The sequence below is a fragment of the Protopterus annectens genome, chromosome 8.part0, assembly GCF_019279795.1.
Source record: "Protopterus annectens isolate FY-2018-M chromosome 8.part0, PAN1.0, whole genome shotgun sequence".
Lineage (NCBI taxonomy): Eukaryota > Metazoa > Chordata > Ceratodontiformes > Protopteridae > Protopterus > Protopterus annectens.
The window spans coordinates 1779292083-1779317004 of NC_056741.1; the positions used below are offsets into that span (position 1 = coordinate 1779292083).

Below are 24922 nucleotides of genomic sequence, written 5' to 3' on the forward strand. Positions count from 1 at the left end.
ATTGCTCCTTTCATCAGCCATGAGTATAAATGATGGTATACTGAGGCCTTGGCTAAACAAAGTGCATTCAGTGATAAACCTTCCATTTGTATGCCGGTCATGGGGGCAGTTACTGGTAGTTACAAGGAGAACTATGCTATCTCCCTGTCAGATGGTCTTTATCAAGATTACCTCACTTATTTTGTGGTGATCTGGGAACAGAGCTATTGTTCTGTCTCCATTGTAAGAAAGACCCTTCTACCTATCTTCCTACCTTTCTGCCCATTTTCCTACCTTGCCTCAATAGCTGTTCCAGGAGTAGCAGGACCTGCAATAAACTCCAATAACATCCCTGAAGCAGCACTCTGGATACCCTGGCTTGGGGACTTGACAATGCAGTCTGCTTCGTACTTGATGACCTGCCTCACCACCTCAATCCCCAAGCGTTGTTTTGTGGGCCATGGAGATGGGAAGAGCTCCTTCTGTGCTCTTGTTCAGCTTATGGGATGGAGCCAACTTCCTTAAGAGTTTGCCAGTAAATTTTCAGATGCAGCCAGTGTAGGCCACTGTGGTTGCACTCAACGGGAAAGTTACCCATCCTTTAGCAGCTTCTTGGTTTCCCCTTTGACAGGTCATATTATCCTTCAGTTGTTATATCCCCCTTCACTGCTGTGTTCCTCCATTTATGTTCTAATTCACTGGCGGATTTCTTCCTAACTAGCTTTTCTGCATATTGTAGTAAACCATACTTTAGTTTCCTTTATTCACTTGAAAGATGTAGGGTGGGGACCTAATTTATTGTATTTTTGTAAAATCATTTGTCTGCTAAACTGCTACATGTCTACACATTAGTGAAAGAAGCTCAGCAACATGTATTTTATCTTCCTATAGCATTCCCCCTACAAGTTGGGGTGCAACATCTTACAGCTTTTAAAAGCACCTTAGATATACTTTTCCTCTTGAGCGGTTACTCTGCTTGTTTCTGGCTGTCATTTACTCTGTAATCACTTCTGTGCAACACTTACACAATGTTGTGCAGGCTCTTAAAAGTCTGAAGCCTTACTTTCTTATTGCCAGTTTTAACTTGTTTCTTCTGTTATTTTATTCTGCTTTATTGTGATTGTTTTAAATTTTTATCATGGCCTTGGTCATGACTGAAAAAGGTACTTGGACCAGTTGACTTACTTGGTAAACAAACCTTAACTCATTCACTACAATGGAGCTCAGGAAGTTTGCACAGTTAACTTCCAATGGGCGGAGCCTAAGCCTTTTGACAGAATCAAATTATGTCTTCACATTTCAAACAAACGTTCATATCTCTGGAACCATAGGGGTTATGAAAGAAATATAAATAACAAACTCTTCAGCACAAATTATTTTTATAGTGCTAGCATTCTGTAGGTTCTAGGTCAGAAAAATAATTTTATAAGTCACAGTAAACACAATAACAATTACATTTGTTATATTTTGTAAATAACTTATTATATCTCAGCAACCACTCAAGTTACACACACTGTAAGAAGCATTTTATTCATCATTCATCTAACTGAAAGCTTTCATGTGAGGCAATGGAGTTCTAAGTTGCTTGGCTGTTGAGCTATGTAGACAAATGTGAAAATTATATCTATATAAATTAATATCATAAAAACAAGTTAACATCTATTTACCTATAAATTAATATCATAAAAACAAGTTAACATCTATTTACCTGCACGAGATAGAGGTCAAATATTAATGCAGCTGAGTTTGCCATTATGTAAGCTTTAAGATGAAATCTTTTAAAACCTTGTAGATAGCATATTTTGGAATTATTGATGCAAATATGAACATGCAATATTTGATGCCTAGAAGCGTTAGTAAGAGTTAACTGGAGATGCACCTGGAGGCGTCACTCAGGTAAAATAAAATACCATTACCCCTTTAAGATCAGTAATGCCCATACATTTTCTTGATTCTGACCTCAAGAGATCAGCACTATCGTTTTACGGACTCTTTGGCAAGCTATGTTATTGGCTACTTGTTTTGTGTGATTTTCTTATCCACATTCAAAATAAAAGCCTTCAAGCAGAACACAGCTTTAAAAAGATTTAAAATACTGCAGGAGAATATGCAAATCAGAAGAGGCTAAAGTTATTCTACAAGCCCTGAAGCAGGAGTTCTATGTAAGAAATTTAAATTCAAAGTTCACCCACTTTAGGAACAAGAAAGGCATCTAACACTGCATTTTCTGACCTTGGTTAATGGAAGGAGACTGAACTGTCAGAGAATCAGTTCCTCTCAGATGACTGCCTTCTACAGGATGATGGAATTACTCTGTGCTTGTCCATCTTTAGACAGAAGTTAGAGAAAATGAGCATTGTCTCTTCTGGCATGAGAAATGTTAGAATATCCACGAAGATGTCACTTTACAACTCTTCATGTCAACATCTCATTGAAATGAACAGGGAATGAATGGTCTACAAAGGAAGCATGACAATTTGTAGTAGATATCAGGGAAAAGGGAAACATTATGAAAAAGGAGATGACAGACAATGAAGGAGCAAAGGTGATGGCTATTAATATCAGAATATGGAGAAGAAATGGAGGCAGGTATTCTTAGGGAAAAGGAAGACACTGCAGGGGAAAAGGGAAACCATATGGATAAAGAGATAAGCAATGAGGGATCAAAAGGGTTGATGTTAATGACAGAATATGGCAGAACGTCAATGATTAGGGAAAAGATATGATGAAAAATATGCTGAGGAAGTTGTATGTTTTTTCACAAGCCTCTAAATATGGTGTTTGTATGTCAGGAGGGAAAAGATAAATGGACAATGTCAGATAATGGAATGTAAACCAAAGTAAATCATAAAAAGAAAAAAAAAACAGGCTGCACCGCCATACATCCACACGACCACAGGTGTAAATCAGAAAAGGAGTTTATTCTGGTATCTCGGCCTTTTGCCTTCTAAGGAATAATTTAGCATAAAATTTCACGCAGTATATATATATATATATATATATATATATATATATATATATATATATATATATATATATATATATATATATATATATATTTATATATATGTATGCCAACAAATACATAATTATACAGTTATCCAATTAATACAATTAAGAATTCAAATCATTTGGAGTTTAACCTCTTAAAGGCATCATTCCTTAATAACAGCAAAAAAAAACACATAACCATTTCATAAAACGTGTTTGAGTCATGAAATAAACATTACCATATTTTATATATATATATATATATATATATATATATATATATATATATATATATATATATATACACACACATGTCATTCTTGTGAATATATCAAACAAAAATATTATTACACTATAGTGTTATATTGCTGTCAGTATTCATGCTTCTAGGGAAAAGTGTCCTAAAATTCTGTTTAATGCTTCTTTAAAGCTCCCTCCAAATTTCAAATGCAGACATGCCAACACACTAAAAAACAAACCATTAGTAGAACCCCCATGTACTGAAGTAAAATGGCAAGCTACTGGGCTCTCCTCCATCTTGTACTTTCTAACATCCTCTAGATGTTCCATAATGGTAATCTTTACATTTCTTTTTGTCTGCCCAACATACCCTCTTGTTTGTTGGCAATCACATCCAATAACATATACTACCCCTTGTGAATTGCATTTAAAACATTCTATGGCCCTATATATCTTACCATTAATCTTCCACCCATTCAAGTTCTTAACCCTGTGACAAACCGAACAATGACCACAAGCTTGTGTGCCCACACTGTTACTACTACCAAATCAGGCACAATCACCCCCCAATATTTCCTTCATGTTATTATACCTGTGTAAGAAAAAGTGGTATGTCTAGGAAAAAGATGTCCCACACTACCATCCTGTAAAATCAAATCCCAGTGTTCTCACAATTTTCTCCATAGTACTGGAAAAAAGTGAGTATTTTGTCACAAAAAACAACCTCTCTTGTTCATTACCTTCTCTTTTCTGAGGGATGTATATGCACTGGCCACCCCTTTTAAAAGTGTTGTCTTTATTTTCTACATTCTGTTGAGCCACCCTTAACACTTCATTAGAATACCCTAATCTACTTAATCTGTCACTCACCTCATCCAAAAAAAGATTTCTTTAGTTCTTCCTGAGATGTGTTTTAGAAAATACTTTTAAATTCCCCAAAAGACAAGGACTTAATTAAATGTGGGGGGGTGCATGCTCTCAGCATGTAAAAAATTATTCACAGATGTAGGTTTTCTATAAGGTTTGTATTGGATTTCAGAACTCTGATCTACATACAATTCAGCATCCAAACAACTCATAACAGAAGAATTCATCTGACATGCACATTTTAAACCATGAGGAGTGTTATTTAAACACTCAACAAACTTCAGAAATTCTTGTTGTACATCCTTACAAATAAAAATAAAATCAATATATATTTTATAATAGACCACTTTTTTGAAGAATATTCTGTAGGGTACATGAATTGATTTTCAAAATCACCCATGTATATCACAGCAGAAGTGGGGGCAAAAGCCTCCTCGATTGCTGTATCCCTCTTCTGCCAGAAAAATGTATGGTCCCACCTGAAATAATTATGACTGAGACAAAACTCCAGAATTAATAACAAAAAGGAGGTTCTGGGTTCCTCACCCATGATCTTAAACATCGCTTCCAAACCTCATCTTCTATCTGTGTTATTGTACAATGAACAGACATCAATTGTTGACCCAAAATATCCATCCTGCCATTTAATCCCCCTTCAGCCCATGACATAACTCACCAGTATTTTTAATATGGGAAGATACTTTAATCAAGAATTTCTTAAATTGATGGTCCAAAAATAAACCCACATACTCCAAATATGAGTCAATCATGGACACAATAGGTCTCCCTGGAGGTTTCATCAAGTATGGATTTTTGGAATGGCATAAAATTTTGGATCTTTGGGTTCCTTTAGTAACAACCTTTTCACACCTTTACTTGTTAGCAAACCTAACCTTTCCCCTCTATCCAATAAATCAGATAGTTCCATATTAAATTTTTGTACTGGGTTCATAGCAAGCTGTTCATAATATCTTCTTCTTTCGGCTTTTCCTGGTTAGGGGTCACCACAGCAGATAATCTGTCTGCTCATGATAGGCAGTGGAGTTTTACAGTGTCAATTTGCCAGCCCAGCGCCCAACCTTCCACAGAAGGCACACACACATGCACACACGCACACCTAGGGCCAATTTAGAGTGTCCAGTCCACCTACTGCATGTCTTTGGGATGTGGGAGGAAACTGGAGCACCTGGAGGAAACCCACACGAGCACAGGGAGGACATGCAGACTCTGCATAGAAGGCACCCCAGCTGAGAATCGAAACGGAGCACCTCTTGCTGTGAGGCGGCAACACTAACCGCTGCACCACTGCAGCCACCCCAAGCTGTTCATAATCTCTATTACCACAAATTAATTGTGTAATCATCTCATGATATCCTTCTTTGCTCATGATAGCCCAATTACCCCCCCCCTTTGTCTGTCTCTTTAAAAACATTCATCCGAATGAGATCTTACATTTTGTAACACTGACCATTCTTCTCTGCTTAAATTAAAGCTCGTTACTATTAAGAAAAATACCAAACTTTTTCAATTTTCCTGCAGCTCATATTTTCAAAAGCTATGATGGCCAAAGATGATTTGTGCGGCATAAAATCACTTTTCCTCGAAAATATAGGTACATTAAGTCTACCATAACCAGTATAAAATTGCTCCCCATTTTGTATGGGATTATTTTGTTCTAAACACAAATCCATATCATTATCATTTTGAACACATTCGAAAAATAAATCAGTATGATGTACACTCAAATCTGGCATGGAGTCATTTTCACCTGCATTCTCAACATTCAAAACATTAGTATTATTTTTATTACAACTGGAAAAACAGACATGGATGTAATTTTCGACAGAAACGTTTAATTTCCAAAATCAAGTCAGCTAAACACAGTAGACTGGTAGGTACAAACTTAGGACCCTTTAACAGAACATTCACCATGTTTTTGTGTAAGCACAAAATCAGCAAAATTAACAATTCTAAGAGTTTCAACCTGTTCATCAACCATACAAACTGCATTACAAACAGAAGTGCTGCATCAACGCACTGCAAATTAAACACTGTACTACTAAGATTGAATCTGCATGGATATACAGAGTTCAATACAAAACCAATCAATGCAGATTCAGAGTTCAATACAAAACCAGTCCTTACTTTCAGTTGTACTTGTTCCGACCCTTCCTGTAATAACTTTGTGTTTTCCCTTGTGCTGGGGGTTGTGTAACTGTGGAAGAGTTTTTTTTTTGAGTTTTATCACCAACATCTTCCACAGAAACATCATCAAATGGCACACTTTTCTTGCTACTTGTGCTGGCACTAGTTTCCACCGATGAGAAGGAAGACTCCCATATACCCGCTGGACTGCCTCTGGTTCACAATCTTCCTGGGTGTTCCCTACATGACCTAAAATAAACCATGTTCCGTTGAAAATCACCAATGTCCCAGTTAAGCTTTTTCTTTTTACATGCCAAAATATTGGCTTCAGTCTGTTGTAATTTAACTCTTATTCTGGACATGGTTTGCTGAAAATTGTTCTCTGAGATTTCCCGAATTAACTCATCTTATATCACAGTTATCTCTGAGCGCACCCTATCAAGCACTCTTTGGTTGCGCTTGATAAGAATTCTCAGCCAAGCCAAACTACAATTTAAGGAAGCAGCCCTCCATTCTTGTAACAAATCAGTTTCCTCATCAGTAAACTCACCAGCAGGCAGTCGGTCTATCCGTAAACTTCTTGGAGTGATGTTTAAAGAAATATATTTCTCCAGGAGTTTAGTATCCTAAAAAAGAGATACTTCCTTTATAAACAGCTGCTCCAAACCACAGCCACAGGTCCCCAGAAGAAAATTTCACCTCTCATGTAAGATGTCAGCAAATCTGATCCTACCCTCTGAATCCTACTATGTGGAATTAGTAGCAGCATCCAGCACCAATGACAATGTAAAGCAAACAAAGCCTCTAAAGATGGTGTTTGTATATCAGGAGGGAAAAGACAAATGGTGACTGTCAGATAATGGACACTCCAGACCCTGGGACGACTGAAGGGCAGAAAATTCCAATACAGAACATTGATAAATGTGAGTAGACAGGAGAACAGTTAGAGGTTCTCATTATGGAGGCAGGCAGGTAAGGACTGGCGAGACCTCGTATCTCAAATAGACTGAAAAGGCCAAATGTTTCAAATATCCCTACAATCAAAGGAATGCATTACTCGTTCTTATGGTGGTAGGGAGCATGGAACTGGGATTTGTGGAAGGAATTTCAAGGTAAAAGGACAGAAAGAAAACATTTAGGCATAGAGACATGGAACAGAAAGATGGTGTCACTTTAAATGAAAGTCAGTAATTTAAATGTTAAGAGCCTTGAAATAGCAAGATGGTTTCCCTAGGAATCTTATCTAAAGTGACAATAAAAGGTTAAAGGAGATGTTATAATTCTGGAATTAAATAAACCAAAAGCCTGAGTCATTAAGTATCCAATGCTAAGAGTTAAAAAGAATCTAGGAACACAGAAAATGGAACAAGGCCACAACATCGCTGCATTCTTCCAATGTTTTAACATTCATACTGCAGATAACCACAAGCAATATAAGCCATGCAGCACTATTCAGAAACACAGCACTGTACATATCCCTGTCTGCAGGGCAGCTCACCCCACTATGCAGGAGGTATTTACAGACTGCTGTAGAGCTAATGTAGTATGACGTCTCTGCCAGGTAGTGCTACAGCAATGTATGGGATACCACCACATGCAAATGCGGTAGTCCGTGGGTGAGGCTAATGATGCAAAATAGTACTGCACTCGTGTACTGGATAACACCGCATGCAAATCTGGCAGTCCAAGGGCAGGGCTAATGATGCAAATTAGTACTACAGCAGTATATGGGATACAACAGAGCAGCTTATATAAATTAGCCATTTGATCTGCCCCATAGCCTACTCCAAGAACAAAATAGTACAGCACAGTGAGTCAAAGACAGCTCTACTACACTGTTTAAGAACACTAATGGGGAAAGAGCATGCTACACTACAATGTACACCAAGGCTGGGTAAGGTGTGTGTGTGTGTTTGTACATGTGTGGTTTTAGTGTGCATCATGTTAGTGTGTTTGTGCAGGTTTGAGATGTGTATCTGTGCACATGCAATTCTGCATGGATGCAGGTATGTTTGTGTGCATATGATGTGTGTATATTTGTTCATGAGTTTGTGTTTGCCCATGTGACAGTGTATTTCTGTATGTTCCTGGTGTGTCAGCATGTGTGCATGTGCCTGTATGTGCACATGTACACATACACAAGTCATTTGTCTGTATAAGTGCATGTGTGCCCAAGTGCATCAATGCCTGTATATATTTGTGCAACTACACATGTGAGAGACTGTAGGGGGGTGATATTAAACTTGATGATTGCATACATTTGTCAGAGTGTGTGACTACAGATGCTGGTACAAGTATGTTGGGGGGTTGGTATGGGGAACAATAATGGAGTTGTCCAGCTCTGCAAGGTGTTCAGTTCAAAGACATGCAAATCAGTAACTGATGAGCTTTTATTTCAAATGACTCTTGAATGTTTCTGAAAAGCTATTTAGCTCTAATGCCGGTAAAACATTTCCTTCATTACTTTGTGACTTTTTTGCTTTACACTTAAAGATGACGGGGTGGGGAGCGATATCTGAAATGGGCAACAGGTGATAGATGAATACCCCCCACCCAGACACTAAATCTTTGCTGTTCTTGAATCTGACACATCTTTACTGTAAAACAGTACTATGATATGCTTTCTGAAAAATAAGAAATCATGAAATAGATAAAAAGCACCAGGTCACAACATATATTTTAGACAACTATAATAAACTGGAAATTTCTTAACTTACTACTTTATACTTTAAATAATGTGAACATACACATGCAGCATACATTTTCACAGTAACATTTCTACAGGCTTTTCCATGCTTCTTGGTGTAGAAAGATAAAAGTAAACTGAACTAAAAGGGATACACTACCTGTATTGGCCAGAGTATTACATTTATGTCTCCATTGAGCCCTTTAGAAGAATACATACTTTGAATTCCACCAGTTGTAACTGAAATTACAGCTCTCTTTTTCTGAAATAAAGGGACAGCAAAAAATGGTTAACAGTATGCTCAGAAAACAATGGATTAGTGGCTTCTAAAGAGAAACGCTACATAATGTTATATATGCATGGTATAAATTTATGATGCAGCATATATAAAAAGACTCTTTACAATGGAGTAGTACAGTGCAGTGGTAATGAAGCACAGATCTTGTGACTATTCTAGAAATTACACTCTTGCATCAGTGGCACCCATTTCTATAGGCTAAGCCATATATTTCCTCAATAAGCTAATTTAGGCAAGGTATTGTGGGCTACCTCTCCTAACCAGCAGCACTGCCCTAATAATGAAAATAGAATAGGTTCCAAGAAATGGGGGATGCAGAAATCAGCAGTGTACCCTTCCCACTGTTCTGCACTGTTCTTTTGATGTCCTGGCACACATTCATTTGTGGATAACATCATTAGGATTCTGGGTACTTCAACAGTGAGCCTCAACACAATGCATCACTGAAATAAAATCAAAGGAAATGTAAACGACTTATAAAAGAGGTCACCTGCTGTATAATCCTCACAGTAAATAGGACTGGACTTGTATGGAAACACAAACACAATGTAAAAAAACTTCTGCTGGGGGATTCTGCAAGCAGGTGAACATAACTAGCAGGTGAAGGGCACAGGAATGTCAGGTTCCTGGATGATGACAGACGTGGGCAGAACTGGGAATGACTTATAATGGAGAGAGAAGCAAGTGCCTGGAAAAGTACAACTGGTGTCTTTAATCAACTTAGGAACAAATATGTCTCTTCAAAGTAGAGAGGCTGTGCCACAGGAGCTAGTAAATCTGGTATGGAATCATAGGCAAAGGCAACCAGTGTTACTGTAGTGAAACTTTCAGAAGATCTACCAGCCAAAGGCAAGGGTCAAGCTATGGCACTTTAAGATTTAATATGTGTGAATAACTGGTGCAGGACTCAGTTTTGCTGCATTTGCAGAATGGACTCCCCTTGGAGGAATCCTCTTGGATGGATGCAGATCTATGTTGGTAATCTGGTTCACATTGGTCAGGGAGAAGACTAATCTTTCTAAGTGCTAGATCTAAATGCTTCATTAGCAGTCATTTAAACTAGGTAAGGGTGAGACAGCAAATCAGTAGGGCTTACAACTTTCTCAAGTAGATAAAGTGACAGACAAGGGATGAATAAAACTTCTGTCCTTGGAAGGCAATTATGTACACTATATATGTGCATGTGTGTGTTTGTAAAATATATACACGTGCATATAGATTTGTCTGTTATTTTATATATATATATATATATATATATATATATATATATATATATATATATATTCTCATAGCTATTTTTTTTTCTCTGTTATTAATGTATGCTTTTGGAGCTTTTCTCCCCGGGCCTCTCCTGAAAATGGACATATATCCAGTCAGACCAGCCCGGTCAACAAATGTAAAATAAAATAAATTGTATAGATTATATATATATATATATATATATATATATATATATATATATATATATATATAAATATCTCTCTCTCTCTCTATATTATATATATATATATATATATATATATATATATATATATATTTACATATATATATGTGTGTGTGTGTGTGTGTGTGTGTGTGTGTATATATATATATATATATATATATATATATATATATATATATATATATATATATATATATATAGATAGATAGATAGATAGATATCTTTTGTGGTCGACTTTGCCATCAACATTTTTGCTTATTCAACCGAGGTAAGTAATCCCAAATGTCGACAGTTAACTGCACATGCACGAGGAAAGTCCTTGCTGCATAGAAACAAAAAAAACAGTCAACCCCTGATAATTATACATGCTAACTCCAAGATCATACTATCTCCAGAAAAAGGAAATATTCTACACTGTGGATGATCGAGCAGCTGTCAATATTTTGTTGTGTCAACCAAATTCAGGAGTCCCATATATGTATTTATATATAATATCTATATCTATATAAATCTGAGAGATGGATATAGTTTCACATTCTTTTGTTAAAGTTTTAGGGGGTCAATTTATGAACCATATGGCCAGTTTGCTGACATACAATCTGAATAAATGGGGGCAGGATCAGGCTTAGTGCGAGACCGGTACAAAGAGGGATTTAAGGAGTTTTCCCTTTTTCCCACAGTTGTATAAACTTTGTTATTAAATATAAGTAGCAGGATGTGTGGAGGCACTGCTCCACACATTGGTGGAGGGGGGTGCAGAGGACTTTCCCCCTGGGAAAAAAAAGCTTTAATTTCATTGCAGAGTCAATATTTTCGAATCAGATATGTAGCAGTAAGTTTACTAAGTGTAAACAACCATTTGTGTGTCGGCAGAATTCTTTTGAGTTTACCAAGTACAAATACACACTCACAAAGTGTGTATGTATATATATCATAAGCACACATACTGGAAGATCCAATAAACTTTGTGTAGACTCCATGTAGGCTCTGTTTAGAGCCTACATGGAGTATATCCATCTACATGGGCATGACGTTCTCTCTGCTATGTGGAATGCATATTAATGTTGCACGGTGCACCTATGGGAGGTTTCGCAGTATACCCCAGTAGTGTTCGCTATGAAACCTCATAGAACATGGATAATGAATCCGTGTACAGGAGAGCACTGATGTCCCACCCCCATACCTCCCAACTGCTTAGTCCTAAACTAAAACATCTGTTACCATTTAGTGCTGTCCATCCTGAATGATTACAAAACCACACATTTTATGAGGAATACCACAAAAATACCAGCCAAAACCCATATCTAGTTTGATTTTCCTGCTGATTTTTTTTTATGTATGCCATGTTTGTGCGATGTGCCACGGCATTTGGCAGTGCTTACCTTGCTTGTGCAACAGGAGCGCCCATGTATCAGACTTGACAGACATCCAAAAATAGAAACTAGATGCTTTAATTGCTATTGCACAGCACTGTTGGGCATTGTGCAAACCCGGTAAGTGGGGCGCTATCCCCATACCATCAAATAAACAATACATAGTAAAATACGGACTACAGGTAACAAATCCTGTGTCAACATATGTAGGGCTGGAATGCAGATGGTCTTGGGTTCTAGCCCAGGGTATGTGTTAAAGTGTGCTAAACAGTGAATAAAGATTAAAATCAATTCTGCTATAAAAATGCAAAATAAATGAGGCATACAATAAAGCTTGCTTAAATGTAAAAATAGAGCTTAGCAATATGTAATGAGCATCCATACTGTGACATAGCTATGACTGTATCTATTAACAGACATGCTTTTTATAAACTCAGCATTACGTGCTGTCTTACAAAGCTGTTTCTTCAAAAAACATGTTCTCCCACAGTATCATAACAGATAAATGAACATGCTTTTTCCTCAAAAATTTGTTTTTTCAATATCAGCAGCAGAACAGTTTGATGTGGGGGGAGGGTGATGGCATAATGGTTAAGGTGTTCACCTTATAGACACAAGGTGCAGGGTTCAAATCTCCCAGGGGGTAATTGGCTAGGCTTAAAAAATGGCCCACAGGGGCAGTTAGCCTAATACTAATCTATGAATCTACATGTGTCCTCAGAGATGTTTCCTTTCAGACTTCTGTTAATGGATATTTTTATAGAATCAGCAGAAAATTCAAGAAGACAAATATTGTGTGCATTCTCACATCAGCAGGAGTTCTTACAAGTAAATATTAAATGGTTTCACAGAAGGACAACAGGAAAGTCTAAAAACAGACATTACATGCTTTTGAAAACAGGATCTAAAGTGTGTGAGAAGAACAGTATAAGTAGACTGTAAAAATTCAGCTGTGTTAGAGGTACTGATAGGAACACACTTGTTCTGAGGTATTGTATAACAGAAGCAGATATAATCTTCCATGCTAATCATGAAGTAAACCTTTGCACATCTATGCTACAAACTGACAAAAGAGTACTTGTCATTTGTTACAAGAATACGTTATTAGTAACTGTGCTTACAGTAAAATAGTATTGTGCTGCAAAATATATTCTCATCAATGCAGGTTGCAAGACTCTGTTTTAAACAGACTGCAGATACAGTCATGCAAAACTCTGTGTTATAACCAGACTCTAATTCAGCAGTAAACAGCCAGCAAGACTTTGTGTCTTAAGAAGACTTTGTTTCCAGTACAACACAGCAGCACCTTCATAAATTAAATTTTCAATGGTGACCCTAGCCTGTATCTATACACAGGGGAGTGATGTGATGCCTTGTACAAGGTCACGTTAGTAAAAGCACAGTAACTAACATTTATTTTGAGCACTTCAGTTTTCTACAGTTTGCCACAGTACAGTTCCTCAGACATATGAATCTGGAGTAACACTGCAGTGCAGGAAAGGAAAGTCGCAGTGCCATAAATTCTCCAAGAAAGGTGAAAAGCAAGGTTTTGAAGTCACCCACTGCCAACTTCATTTCACCAGCTTCTTGAGTGACTACAGAAAAAAATTTCCAGCCATCTGCAACAGCCTGGTCACCTCTTCTCTTGGTAAGTGATGACTTTTTTTCTGTGTCACATATAAGTACGGATGCTACTGGGGAGTATAGCAGTAAATGTAAGAAAAGCTTTACACTTAATGTTTCAGACCAACCTGATAAATTATGGGAAAAAAATGCAATGTCGGTATATTCAGCACATTAGTAAGTGTAAAACCTTATTAGGGCAAGTTGATGTACATGCATTATGTAAATGGATTGTAATATCTGACTGGTATCTGAAACAAAAAAAATGAGGCATGTCATTGTAAATGTTTATTGTGTGAATCATCTGAACCCGCTTTTTGTGTGCAATGCCATAAAAATACAGTGAAGGCCACAGCTCAAAGGTTAGACTGTAAAGACAAACCTGTTAATGGTGATGAACCAACAAAAGGAAAAATGTTTATGTCATATCCAGATATTATACAATTGTGTTCTGTTACTGCATTGACATCAGAGTTAGAACAGTCAAAACTATTACTAGCAAAATCCCCTATAGATTGTGTTACACCCTTTAAAAAATATGTACAACAGTGGAATGAAGCCACTGCTCAACACACAACAGATGAGGACAGGGGTAAGGTTCTTGAACATTTAACAGCAGAATTTAACAAATTTCTAAGAGACAGACAAGGTGAGGTCAAAAAGTTTAGAAGCAATATACAGGAACTCTGTCAAAAGTGCATAGGGGCCCTACAATCAACAGAAGAGTCTACTAAAAAGTATCAAAAACTATAAAGAACTACAAAAGGAAATATCAGATCTTAAGCAACAGTTACAGGATAAACTAATACAAGCTAATCTTCAAATAGAAGAGTTAAAGGAAGAACTGCAGAGCACAAAACCAGTACAAGTCATAGAACAGGGCACCACTACAGATCTATATACACAGTCTAGATTATTACAAAACATGCTTGCATTTGAAGAATAAGTAGCATACACAGCAGGATCTGATGTATGGATGGATGCATTACTTACATGTTTCTGGATTTTTATTCCCAAATGTTTTAAAACTTTCAGTTAAAGAAAGACACATCAGTTAAACACTAAAGTAGGACGTATGATAGCTGGTCTAATAGTATATACACAAGGGCATCCTCCCACAGCCAAGCTGTTAGATAATTTTAAAATCACCATCTTGGATAAATTAATGGAACAAGCTGACCATTTCAGACTTGCCTTTCAGATCATATATCAAAGGTCAGAGAGGGACATGCAAAAACCAAAGGTCAGAAAGGGACATGCAAAAACCAGAAATACAGAAATAGTTAATACATTGCTTTCTTAAGTCAAAGGGGTCTCAGGGGATATTAAATGCATTTATGAAGAAAAATTCAGATACCCTCACTGATTTGGTACACAAATTAATGAGCAGATGGACTATGGTCGATGATACGACATTATACTCACACCATATCTTTGCATTAGGAGAGGGTAGTGAGCCATTTGACGTAATTGGAGAAGTTAAAAACTGGGGAAGGCAACGGTGGTGTTAACAACCACCAGCAGGCAGAGCTGCATCTGCACCACCAGGTCCTGTTACTGTGCCTGTAGCACCAGGATTGGGTATAGGTAATGAACAAAAGGCTCCAACATGTTTTTTCTGTAAGAAAATAGGGCATGTTAAACAAAATTGTGATCATTACAAAGCTTGGAATAAAAAATAGGAAGAACAGGGTGTGTTTCCAAAAACAGAACCAAAAGATTTAAAAGACAAATCAGAAAAACAGGTCTATGCACATAAACCTTACAATATTGGTAAAGACATATAAGGGCCATCAATACACAGGAAAAGGGGATGCATGCCCCATAGATTTTTAAGCAGCCTCACCTGTAAATCCAAAACTTTTGGTAGAACAGGCAAAAGGGATGGCTAGGCAGCAGTTATGAAAAGAGACTGAAAAAAACCTAGATATGAAGATCACTAAAGGAAGATGACAAGCAATAACATGCAGTATGTCATAATGCATTTGACAATAAATGGGAGGATGAGTGGATCTCCTTACAATAGGGGTGTGCCTCCCCTACTCTGGTATCTTTCTTGACTACTTTTAAAAGGGGTCGAGACAGACGACCCACTGATCGATATCTGGGTAGAAGGGTCACTATGGAAAAATGTCTTAGACACAGGAGCAGCAGTATCTGTCACAAATAATCAGTTACCTGTAAATCTTATAAAAAAAGGTTTGCATTTCTGCATTTAATGGCACAGGATGCTATGCAGTAAGTAGCCAAGATATAGACATAAAATTTAACCAAGAAGGACAGACATGGACGGGTTCATTTTTAATGCATCCATCTTGTTCAACTACCATTATTGGTATGGACATTCTAGGACCTTTGGTCATAGTAACTGACTTGCCTAACAGTATTCTGTGTGTAGGAGACAGGAAAAAAGGAGAGGGGGAGAAAAGTGCAGGATGCTGTGCAATCTCTCTTCCTGAAAAAAACTGACAAGCTTACAGGATATGTGAATACGGACAGTGAGGATGTGTGGCAGCATTTACATCAGAAATTCCCAAATCTGTGATCTAAGGGTCCCAGTGACTGTGGAAAACTAGAAATGCCAGTGGGATGGGTAGTGATTAGGATTATATACCTCCATTTCAAAAAACAATATCCCATTCCTAGGGAGGCAGAACATATGGAAAATGTATTGCAGAATGGGAAAAGGAAGGAATTATACAAAAAGGCAACAGTCCCACAAATTCACCAATCTGTCTAGTCAAGAAAAAAGATGGGAGTTATCATATTGTTATTGATTTATGGAAGGTTAATCAATACACAACTCCTAAAGCACATTTGATTCTGGGAGTTTGAGTTGTCTGCAAATATTAAGCCACAAAATGGTTTACAGTAATAGAATTAGCAAATGGCTTTTTTTGCAGTACCACTCAGGAAAAAAGACTGGCCATGATTTGCCTTTACATTTAAAAAAAACAGCAATATGTCATAAGATGACCTCAAGGATTTCAAAACAGTCCAGTTATCTTTCAGACAGTAGGATCTATCCTGCAACATCTAGAAAAGGATGATTCAGTGTTACATTACACAGATGACATATTAATCCAGTATGAAACAGTAGAAGAGCATGTACAGTTTCTTAAAAAAGTTTTCCATACTCTATAGCAGGCAGGGTTTACGGTTAAAAGTGAAAAGATTCAGTGTATGTCTCAAGAAGTTAAGTTTCTAGGTACTATTATAAAACCATCTGGAAGGATTCCTTGCCCTGTGCGTGTGCAAGGCATTTTACAAATTCAAAAGCTATGACTATAGCAGATCTACATAAATTCATGGGAATCATGAATTACAATAGGGAATTTATAGAGGATTATGCAGCTGTGGCTGCTCCCCTTTACAAAATGTTACAAGAACAGAAGAGCTCCATCTTTTTTGAGTGAGGACCCAATGAGGATGAGGCAATTTTCACAAATGAAATTTAATTAGCACAGGCTACAGAATTAATAGCACCTACACCAGAATTGCCATTTGTGCTACAGGCAGCAGCAGGGAAGAAAAATGATCTGTGGTGCTATTACAAGAATGGCCACTTGGTGGCGACAACAGAATGGAAAAAAACTGCGTCCAGTTACTTTCTGCAGTAGAAAGATAACCCCAGTCATATTGCATACAGCAGTTATGGCCATTTACTGGGATATCACACAAACTGAGTATTTGACTGTATTTTCCAGTATTGTAGTACAACACCACACCAAGCAGTAAAAGCTCTAGTAGATAATTTTGAAATGAATAAAATCACAGATGGTATTAATCAGGCAGTCTTTGCAAAATGGATGGCATTGTTCGGAATGAAAACTGTCACAGTTCAGACAGGGGACAAATATTATTTGTCACATCACATGGGATATGAAGGAAAACAGCATAACTGCCTAGAAAAAAATAATGTGACTGGACATACAATTTCTGGCATCTGATTTTGACCACTTTAAACCATCAGTCTTTGTAGATGGGGCACGGTATTGGGACAAAGGCAAATACTGGACAGAATTTGCTGTAGTTCCGGAAAATTCACAGATGGGTTCTCCCAAACTAATCAAGTTACCACTGATAGCATATGTCAGCACAAAAACCTGAACTGGAGGCAGTACTGTATGTGCTACGGTATTATAATCCTGTTAACATTTTCTCAGACAGTGCTTATGTAGCAAATTCTAAGTCTGCACATGGACACCTGGACAAGGCGAGGATTTGTAGACAGTGTAGGCAAACAATTATGCCATGCCAAAGTATTAAAAGAGATATAAGTCATAACCATGTCAAATCAACAAGGACAGTACAGCATTTTAAAAGTAAAAGCACATCAAAAACCAACAAGTGAGACTTTCGGGTTAAATGCATTGGCTGACTCATTAGCAAAACAAGCAGCACAAAGTAGGGAAAAACTTTCAGGGTATGTGTACATTGATACAGAAGTTTGTTCCTGAAAAACAGAAGTTAGTACCCTAAAAGAGCTAGACCAACAATCAATTAAGGAAGATCTCATAAATATTCAAAGAAAGCAAGGTTTAAAAGAAGAAACAGACTAATGCCTGACTGCAGAAGTACCACCAAAGCAATATTATGCATATCCCACTATGAAAGGGTTATGGTTGCCTTATGTGCCATACCAGTTAGCACATCAGTTGGTCAAATAAAATCACCAAATACTGGAACATGTAGGAACTGATAAGCTATGGGCAGTTGTAAATGAAAATATTGGAACCCAAATTTAAAAAAGGTCTGTAGGCTGATTGTAAAAGAATATCTAATCTGTTTGCAGGTAAATGCTAAAAGCAAAAAGCCTCAGTTACATCGGGTATTGCCAGCAGATGGGCTATGGTATGCAGCCCAGACAGATTATGCAGGTCCTCTGCCAACAACAAAGGGAGCTTACAGATACCTACAAGTAGTAGTGGATGCCTTTTCAAAATGGGTAGAAGCAATTCCTACCAAAACCATGACAGCAAAGGCAACAACAGAGGCCTTATGGAAAAATATTTTTTGTCACTGGGGGTGGCCACGTGTCATAGAATTAGGCAATGGTCCACAATTTGTTAATAATCTCATTATGCAAATGTTTAATTTGTTGGGCATACAGCAAAGATTATCTACCATACCATCCACAATCCAATGGCATAGTAGAGCGCATGGATTGGACGTTAGAATGTCTAAAAAAAGCATGCTAGGAAAAGGGTAATATTTGGGTGCAGTATTTGCCTGGTGTTTTAATGGGTATTTCGGCAACACCTAATAGCAAAACAGGTATTTCACCATATGAAATAATGACAGGTTGTAAAATGCCCATACAACTACCATTTGATGTGGATATACCTAATGATAGGCCTATGTTAGAAATCAGTAAGCATCAGCAATGGTTAAAAAGGCTTACAGAAATATGTGATTACAATGCAAGAGAGTAAACATTCAGCCTATGGAAAAAGACAGTTTTCCCACCTGAAGAAAACCTTCCCTGTGAACAAAAGTATTGCTAAAAACATTCCAAACAGAAAGTCCATGGGATAGCCACTGGTAATGCCCTTTTGAAGTGGGAGAACAAAATTGGACCATTAGTGTATAAAATCAAAGGAAAAAAGAAAATCAAAACCATGTTGGTACATAAAGATCAGTTAAGAGTTGTTAAAACTAGTAAGCAATGTAAATCTGATTAAGTGTATTCTCTTGTTGGTTTCCCGTAGACAAAACATAATGAAGTTGACATGGTTTAAAGTGCATCCTTTTGGAAATCTAGTTTCGGATGACCAAAGGCAAAATGATTCAGTAATGGAATTTCTATTTAAAGGCTGTTTTTTTAATTGATAATAGCTATCATACTATTATTGTATTACTTAGCATTAAACTGTATTTATAATCTGTTAAATTGTAAAGTTACATGAGAGACAGAGAGAGTAAAGAAATGTGGAAAAATGAGCAAGATTGGTCACCATCTTTTAACACTTTTTTGGCAAGACAATGGTGGTATGGAAAAAGTATGAATGTTTCTAATTGCTGGGTATGTAGTTTAATACCTAAAATAACAGGGGTCATGCCTCTAGTGCCAATTCCACTAAATTCTGTCAGTAGTTGGAGGGAATTATTAAATGAGTCAGGAGACCAGGTTATAAATGCACACTTACGTAAAGCAAGAGTACAGTGATCTGCTATAGTACAGGGAATCACATGTTTTCAACAAAATGGAACTGTCCCAGTGGGTAGAAGCAATTTTATTCAAGCAAATGAAATGATAAACTTTCATAACCACATACCAGTATGTGTGGTATTCTTTCATGGTTTTCCTATTCTAATACCAGCCAAGGGTCAGTTAATATTAAGTGACAAAGCGGTATTTAATTTTTCACAAAATGATAAAAATGAGTGCAAAACTAATGTTACATGTTGGTGAAGTAAAACAGATAAAAATATTATGGTTGTACATGATAAAACTCCTACTATGGGACAAGTAAATGGAAGTTAGTAAATAGCAGCGTTGCTCTATCAGATTGGTTAGATTAGATTTGTGGTAAATATGCTTATAAATGGTTACCAAAGGGATGGGATGGCACCTGTTATATAGGGCTAGTCATACCAGCAATGCATCATGTAAAAGAGTTACCAAAGGGAAGTATTAGAAATGCAAAAAGGAAAGAGACATATTTCTTGTAACTGAAAATCCAGAAAATCCAGTAAACACCTTAGATGCATCACGTATTTAACACCAAAATCTTGATTTAAAAAATTAAAACATACAGATCTAGGAGATGATGTAATTTCTGGAGCAGGGATATTCCCTTGGTATGGAGCAGCAAAAGTCATTTGGGAGTTAAGAAAACTAAATTGGTTGAAGTATTGGCAAATGCCACTAAGTGCAATCTCAGACATTAATGTCGAAATGACAGCCATATGAACTATAGTCAGGGCCGATGCTAGCATTTTGGGGGCCCCCAGCAAATGTCAAGTTGGGGGCCCCCTGGACACTTCCAGTCTAAGTATCACCCTGTTACTGCCACCCCCCATCCATCCTTTTAGCTCTTGCTGCAAACTTTTAGCAGTAGTATACACAGGCAGATCTGTAGCTACAATGCCTATGTACAGCACTATATTGACTCATCTCACAAAGGGACATTCACAGTTACTGGCATTTAGATGTAACAATGATACATTACAACAATGCTATGTACTGGGCTGGACTTAGGTGAAATGGCACCCTAGACACTGCCTACTGTTTCAGCCCCTCCAAAAATACACACACACATCCTGTATGCTCCTCTCTGTTTCTTCCGATCTTGGGTTCCCCACACCATGCACATTATGTTTTTATTCTGTTTCTCACATTTTACCTTTATATTCAGCTTTTTCAAGAAGCCATAACTTTATATATGCTCTGAACTGTTTAAGTTTTTTTTTCATTTTACCCAACCTTTTCATCCAATAATGGCCTGAACAAAAATTATGATTAAAGAAAGAAATTCAGTGTTGCTGTTCAGCTTTGGTTTTCCCTTGCATCCTTTCAAAATACCTTTACTGACCAAGACAGCACATTAATAACCATTTAGGAAATAACTCAAGCTGGGACCCCCAGAAGCCATAGGGGTTATAGATGCTCTAGAATGTATTTTAGAGCATTTCCCAACCTTTTAATCCAGCAGTGGCCTAAACAAAAATCATGTAAGAAAAATAATTTCAGTCTTATTTTTTCTTTCAATGAAGACATAAGCTGTGCCCAAGGCTTAATATTCAAAGCTGACAAAATAGTAGCTCACAATAAACTAACAAGCCAGTTGTTATGAGGATATACAGATCCTGTCTGGGAATACTGCCTGCCTCCTTAATCCCCCTAAAAAATAGTCACTGCCTGTGCATCTTTCTGGTATTAGACTGGAATGAAAGCAGAGACTCAAATGGTCACAGTCATGTACTTCAAGTGACTGCTCACATAGATATATGTATAGCATGCCTCCTGACTCCTCAACCCAACACCCAAGGGGAGCTTATATACATGCTTGATGTCTGATTGTGAGAAAAGTGAAAAAAAATAATGATTGCAGTAATGGATTCTACTTTGTTGCTCATAGATGGTACACTGCTCCAACAGGAGCTAAAGTAGCTTTTTTTGTACTTCTCTGAGATCTGTGAGAAATGTAAATTAAACAATGACCACACAACCCCCATCCTTCTGTACACACGCATCTGAGCAGTGCTGGTTTTAGAATGGGTTCAGTTGACAGCAGAAACCATTATCTGTTTTATTGTAACAGGGTCATATCACAACTCTATTCAGGTTAAAGTCGTAACCAGAAAATTAAGGCATTTTTTTCTCCTCATTTTTCCCCAACCAGAAACAGCTTTTGTGGAGCCCCTATGCCGTTAAGGATGAAGAAGGGAGCCCCCTCTCTATCCATTTATAAAGTCTGGGAAGGGGGATTACCAGATTTCTAGAAGATCTAAGTGTCTGAATGTCTTGTGATATATGCTGTGCCTTACTTTTGAAATATAAATTACTTGTAAGCTGCAGTTTTTACTATAGCAATAACCCACGCCTGGGTGTGGGTAATGCTGGATTTACCCACGGCTGGAGTGGTTTGGTCATGAGGGCAAAGCCCGAGTGGCCAAACAAAGCCAACTGTGGGTAAATCCAGCATTACCCACACCCAGAAGTGGGCTATTGCTATTATACAATGACATTATTTAAGAAAAAAAATAATTACTTTTATTAAATAATGGCATTGTATAATGCCTCTTTGCTGTCCTTCTGCAGCTGTCTGGTATTCTGTGGCAGTTCTGCTGTACTGCGCATGCTTATGCCTATGCAGTACATCAGAGCTGTGGGCAAAAGCAACGGAGAAAGCAAGATCTCCATTGCTTTTTACTGTTTCGCTATGTTAAATGGGTTTAACATAGCGAGACAGCTTTAAAAAAAGCAATGGAGAATCTCCGTTGCTTATTTTAAAGCTGTCTCGCCATGTTAAACCCATTTAACATAGCGAGACAGTTTTGAAAAAAGCAATGGATAAAGCAAGATCTCTGTTGATTTTTACAAACTGTTTTGCTATGTTAAATGGGTTTAACATAGCGAGACAGCTTTAAAATAAGCAACGGAGATCTCTGTTGCTTATTTTAAAGCTGTCTTGCTATGTTAAACCCATTTAACATAGCGAGACAGGTTTAGAAAAAAAAGCAACGGAGAAGGCAAGAACTCCGTTGCTTTTTACACACGTCTCGCTATGTTAAAGGAGTTTAACATAGCGAGACAGCTTTAAAAAAAAGCAATGGAGATCTCCGTTGCTTTTTTTAAACCTGTCTCGCTATGTTAAACTCCTTTAACATAGCGAGACTGTGTTTTAAAAAAAGACTTATACTAATGGAAAAAGTCCAGGCGACCGGACCTTTTTCCATTAGTATAAGTCGATTTACAACATGCATGCAGAACAATCAGTGTGCACGTTTTGGAATATTAATGGGGGGGTCATGGTATAATGATGTGTTTTACCCATGTGTGTGTCCTGGCATTATTGGATGTGTGCACTGATAAAAAATCAGTGAACCCTGACAACCCAATCCAACAACTTGGTCTTTCTCTACTTAACTGACTATTAGCAAGCCAGCCATTCTATTGATCTGTTGGGTTATGTCATAATGTACAGTTATGCCTGCTGAGTTCAACCTTTTTGTATACTGTAGCATTTTCCTATTGTGCTAAACATTTGTGAAATTATTTATTTATATTCTTTTCTCACTTTGTTAACCTTTAGCATGTGCCAGTGTATTCCTACTGTGTTATACCTTCTGAAATTATGTTTCTACATCCTTTTTGCTCTCTTTGAGTATTATTGTACTATTATTAATACTTTTGTGGAGCTTTTCTCCCTGGGCCTCTGCTGAAAATGGACATCTATCCAGTCAGACTTTCCCGGTCAACAAATGTAAAATAATAAATAAATAAAAATACATTTTTTACACACACACACACACACACACACACACACACACACACACACACACACACACACACACACACGCATGCATAAGTCAAAGCAATACTAGATTTATACTTACTTCAACAAATAACAATATATTGTGCAACACTGATATTGCCATATCAGATCAGCGACTGCTATTTAGCAGTTGTCAAACAGAGGTAAGTCATTTTTATTTACCTCATTGAGGAGTACATGAATACCTGTCACTGTCCCTGATTTCACAGATATTCCCTGATTTTGCCTCATAATTTTGCTCTGCCCTTTGTTAAAAAGTTTTATTTGCTAGTATGTACCTCATTCAAAATTACAGTCAATAAATCCAGACATCATAGCTGTATACTTATTGTCCAAAAAATGCCTGCTGATGCAAAATGTGTTATTCTAGTAACATTTTAAGTGAATTACAATAATGTTTAAAATGTATTCCTCATTTTGAGCCTTCATTCTGCTATTAGTTTGGCACTGAAAAGAATTCTTTAACAAAGATGTTGAGAGTTATAGTATCGATGTTTTGCCAGTATTTATTAAACTCCATGAAAGAGAAACCATCCCTGAAGATCAGAAGCATTAGCTCTTCTTAAAATCCATGGTGTGCACTATAATCAGACACTCTGAGCTGCTGATCTCCCTAGTGCTTACCTTGCTCATGTTCATTATCAGCTTTCTCCTAAAAGTGTCATATCACAGCCCTGTTCAGGTAAAGATAATCAAAAATACATTTCTTCCTCATTTCTTCCACAGCCAACAACAGCTTTTGTGGGGCCCCTACACAGTCAAGGATGATTAAGTGGCCTCTGAAGCCACTGGTACTGCAGGTACCTAAAGCTGGCTATGTTGTTAGTTTTAATGGCAGATGTCCACCAGCAGGGTTTAACTAAGCCAGGGGCATTATGTCGGTGATAAAATATTTAATGGAATTGTGAAGCCTGTCACTTGACAAAACACTGTTACTATAACTAAATATCTTTGAATTTTGAAGGAGCTATAAATAAGAGTTATTATAACATTGTACTATGAACTGTCTGATAGTTTCTAATACTTTTCAGCCTTATTTCTGTGTTATATCTGCTTGTTGATGCATGTTTTACTGGTGCTTTTTTCCCCGGGCATCCACTGAAAATGGATATGTTGTCCAGTCAGACTTTCCCGGTCAACAAATGTGAAATAAAATAAATAAAATTACCCATCTGGTTTGTTAAGCATATAAGAGTACTGTACTAGCTTTTGTTGGTTTAACAGGCATGTTACAAAATATCAAACTAAGATAACTTGCTGTGGATGGGGGCC

The 24922-nt window shown here is 37.3% G+C and overlaps 1 protein-coding gene across 1 annotated transcript in view; it reads right to left on the reverse strand.

Moving 5' to 3' along the window:
• The window catches only part of LOC122809636 (NAD(P)H dehydrogenase [quinone] 1-like), a 291346-nt gene that overhangs the window by 101704 nt on the left and 164720 nt on the right, over positions 1 to 24922 (reverse strand). The window contains exon 5 of the mRNA XM_044081273.1: positions 9069 to 9170. Within this exon, the coding sequence (XP_043937208.1) occupies positions 9069 to 9170 (102 nt within the window). The remainder of the gene's footprint in view (positions 1 to 9068; positions 9171 to 24922) is intronic.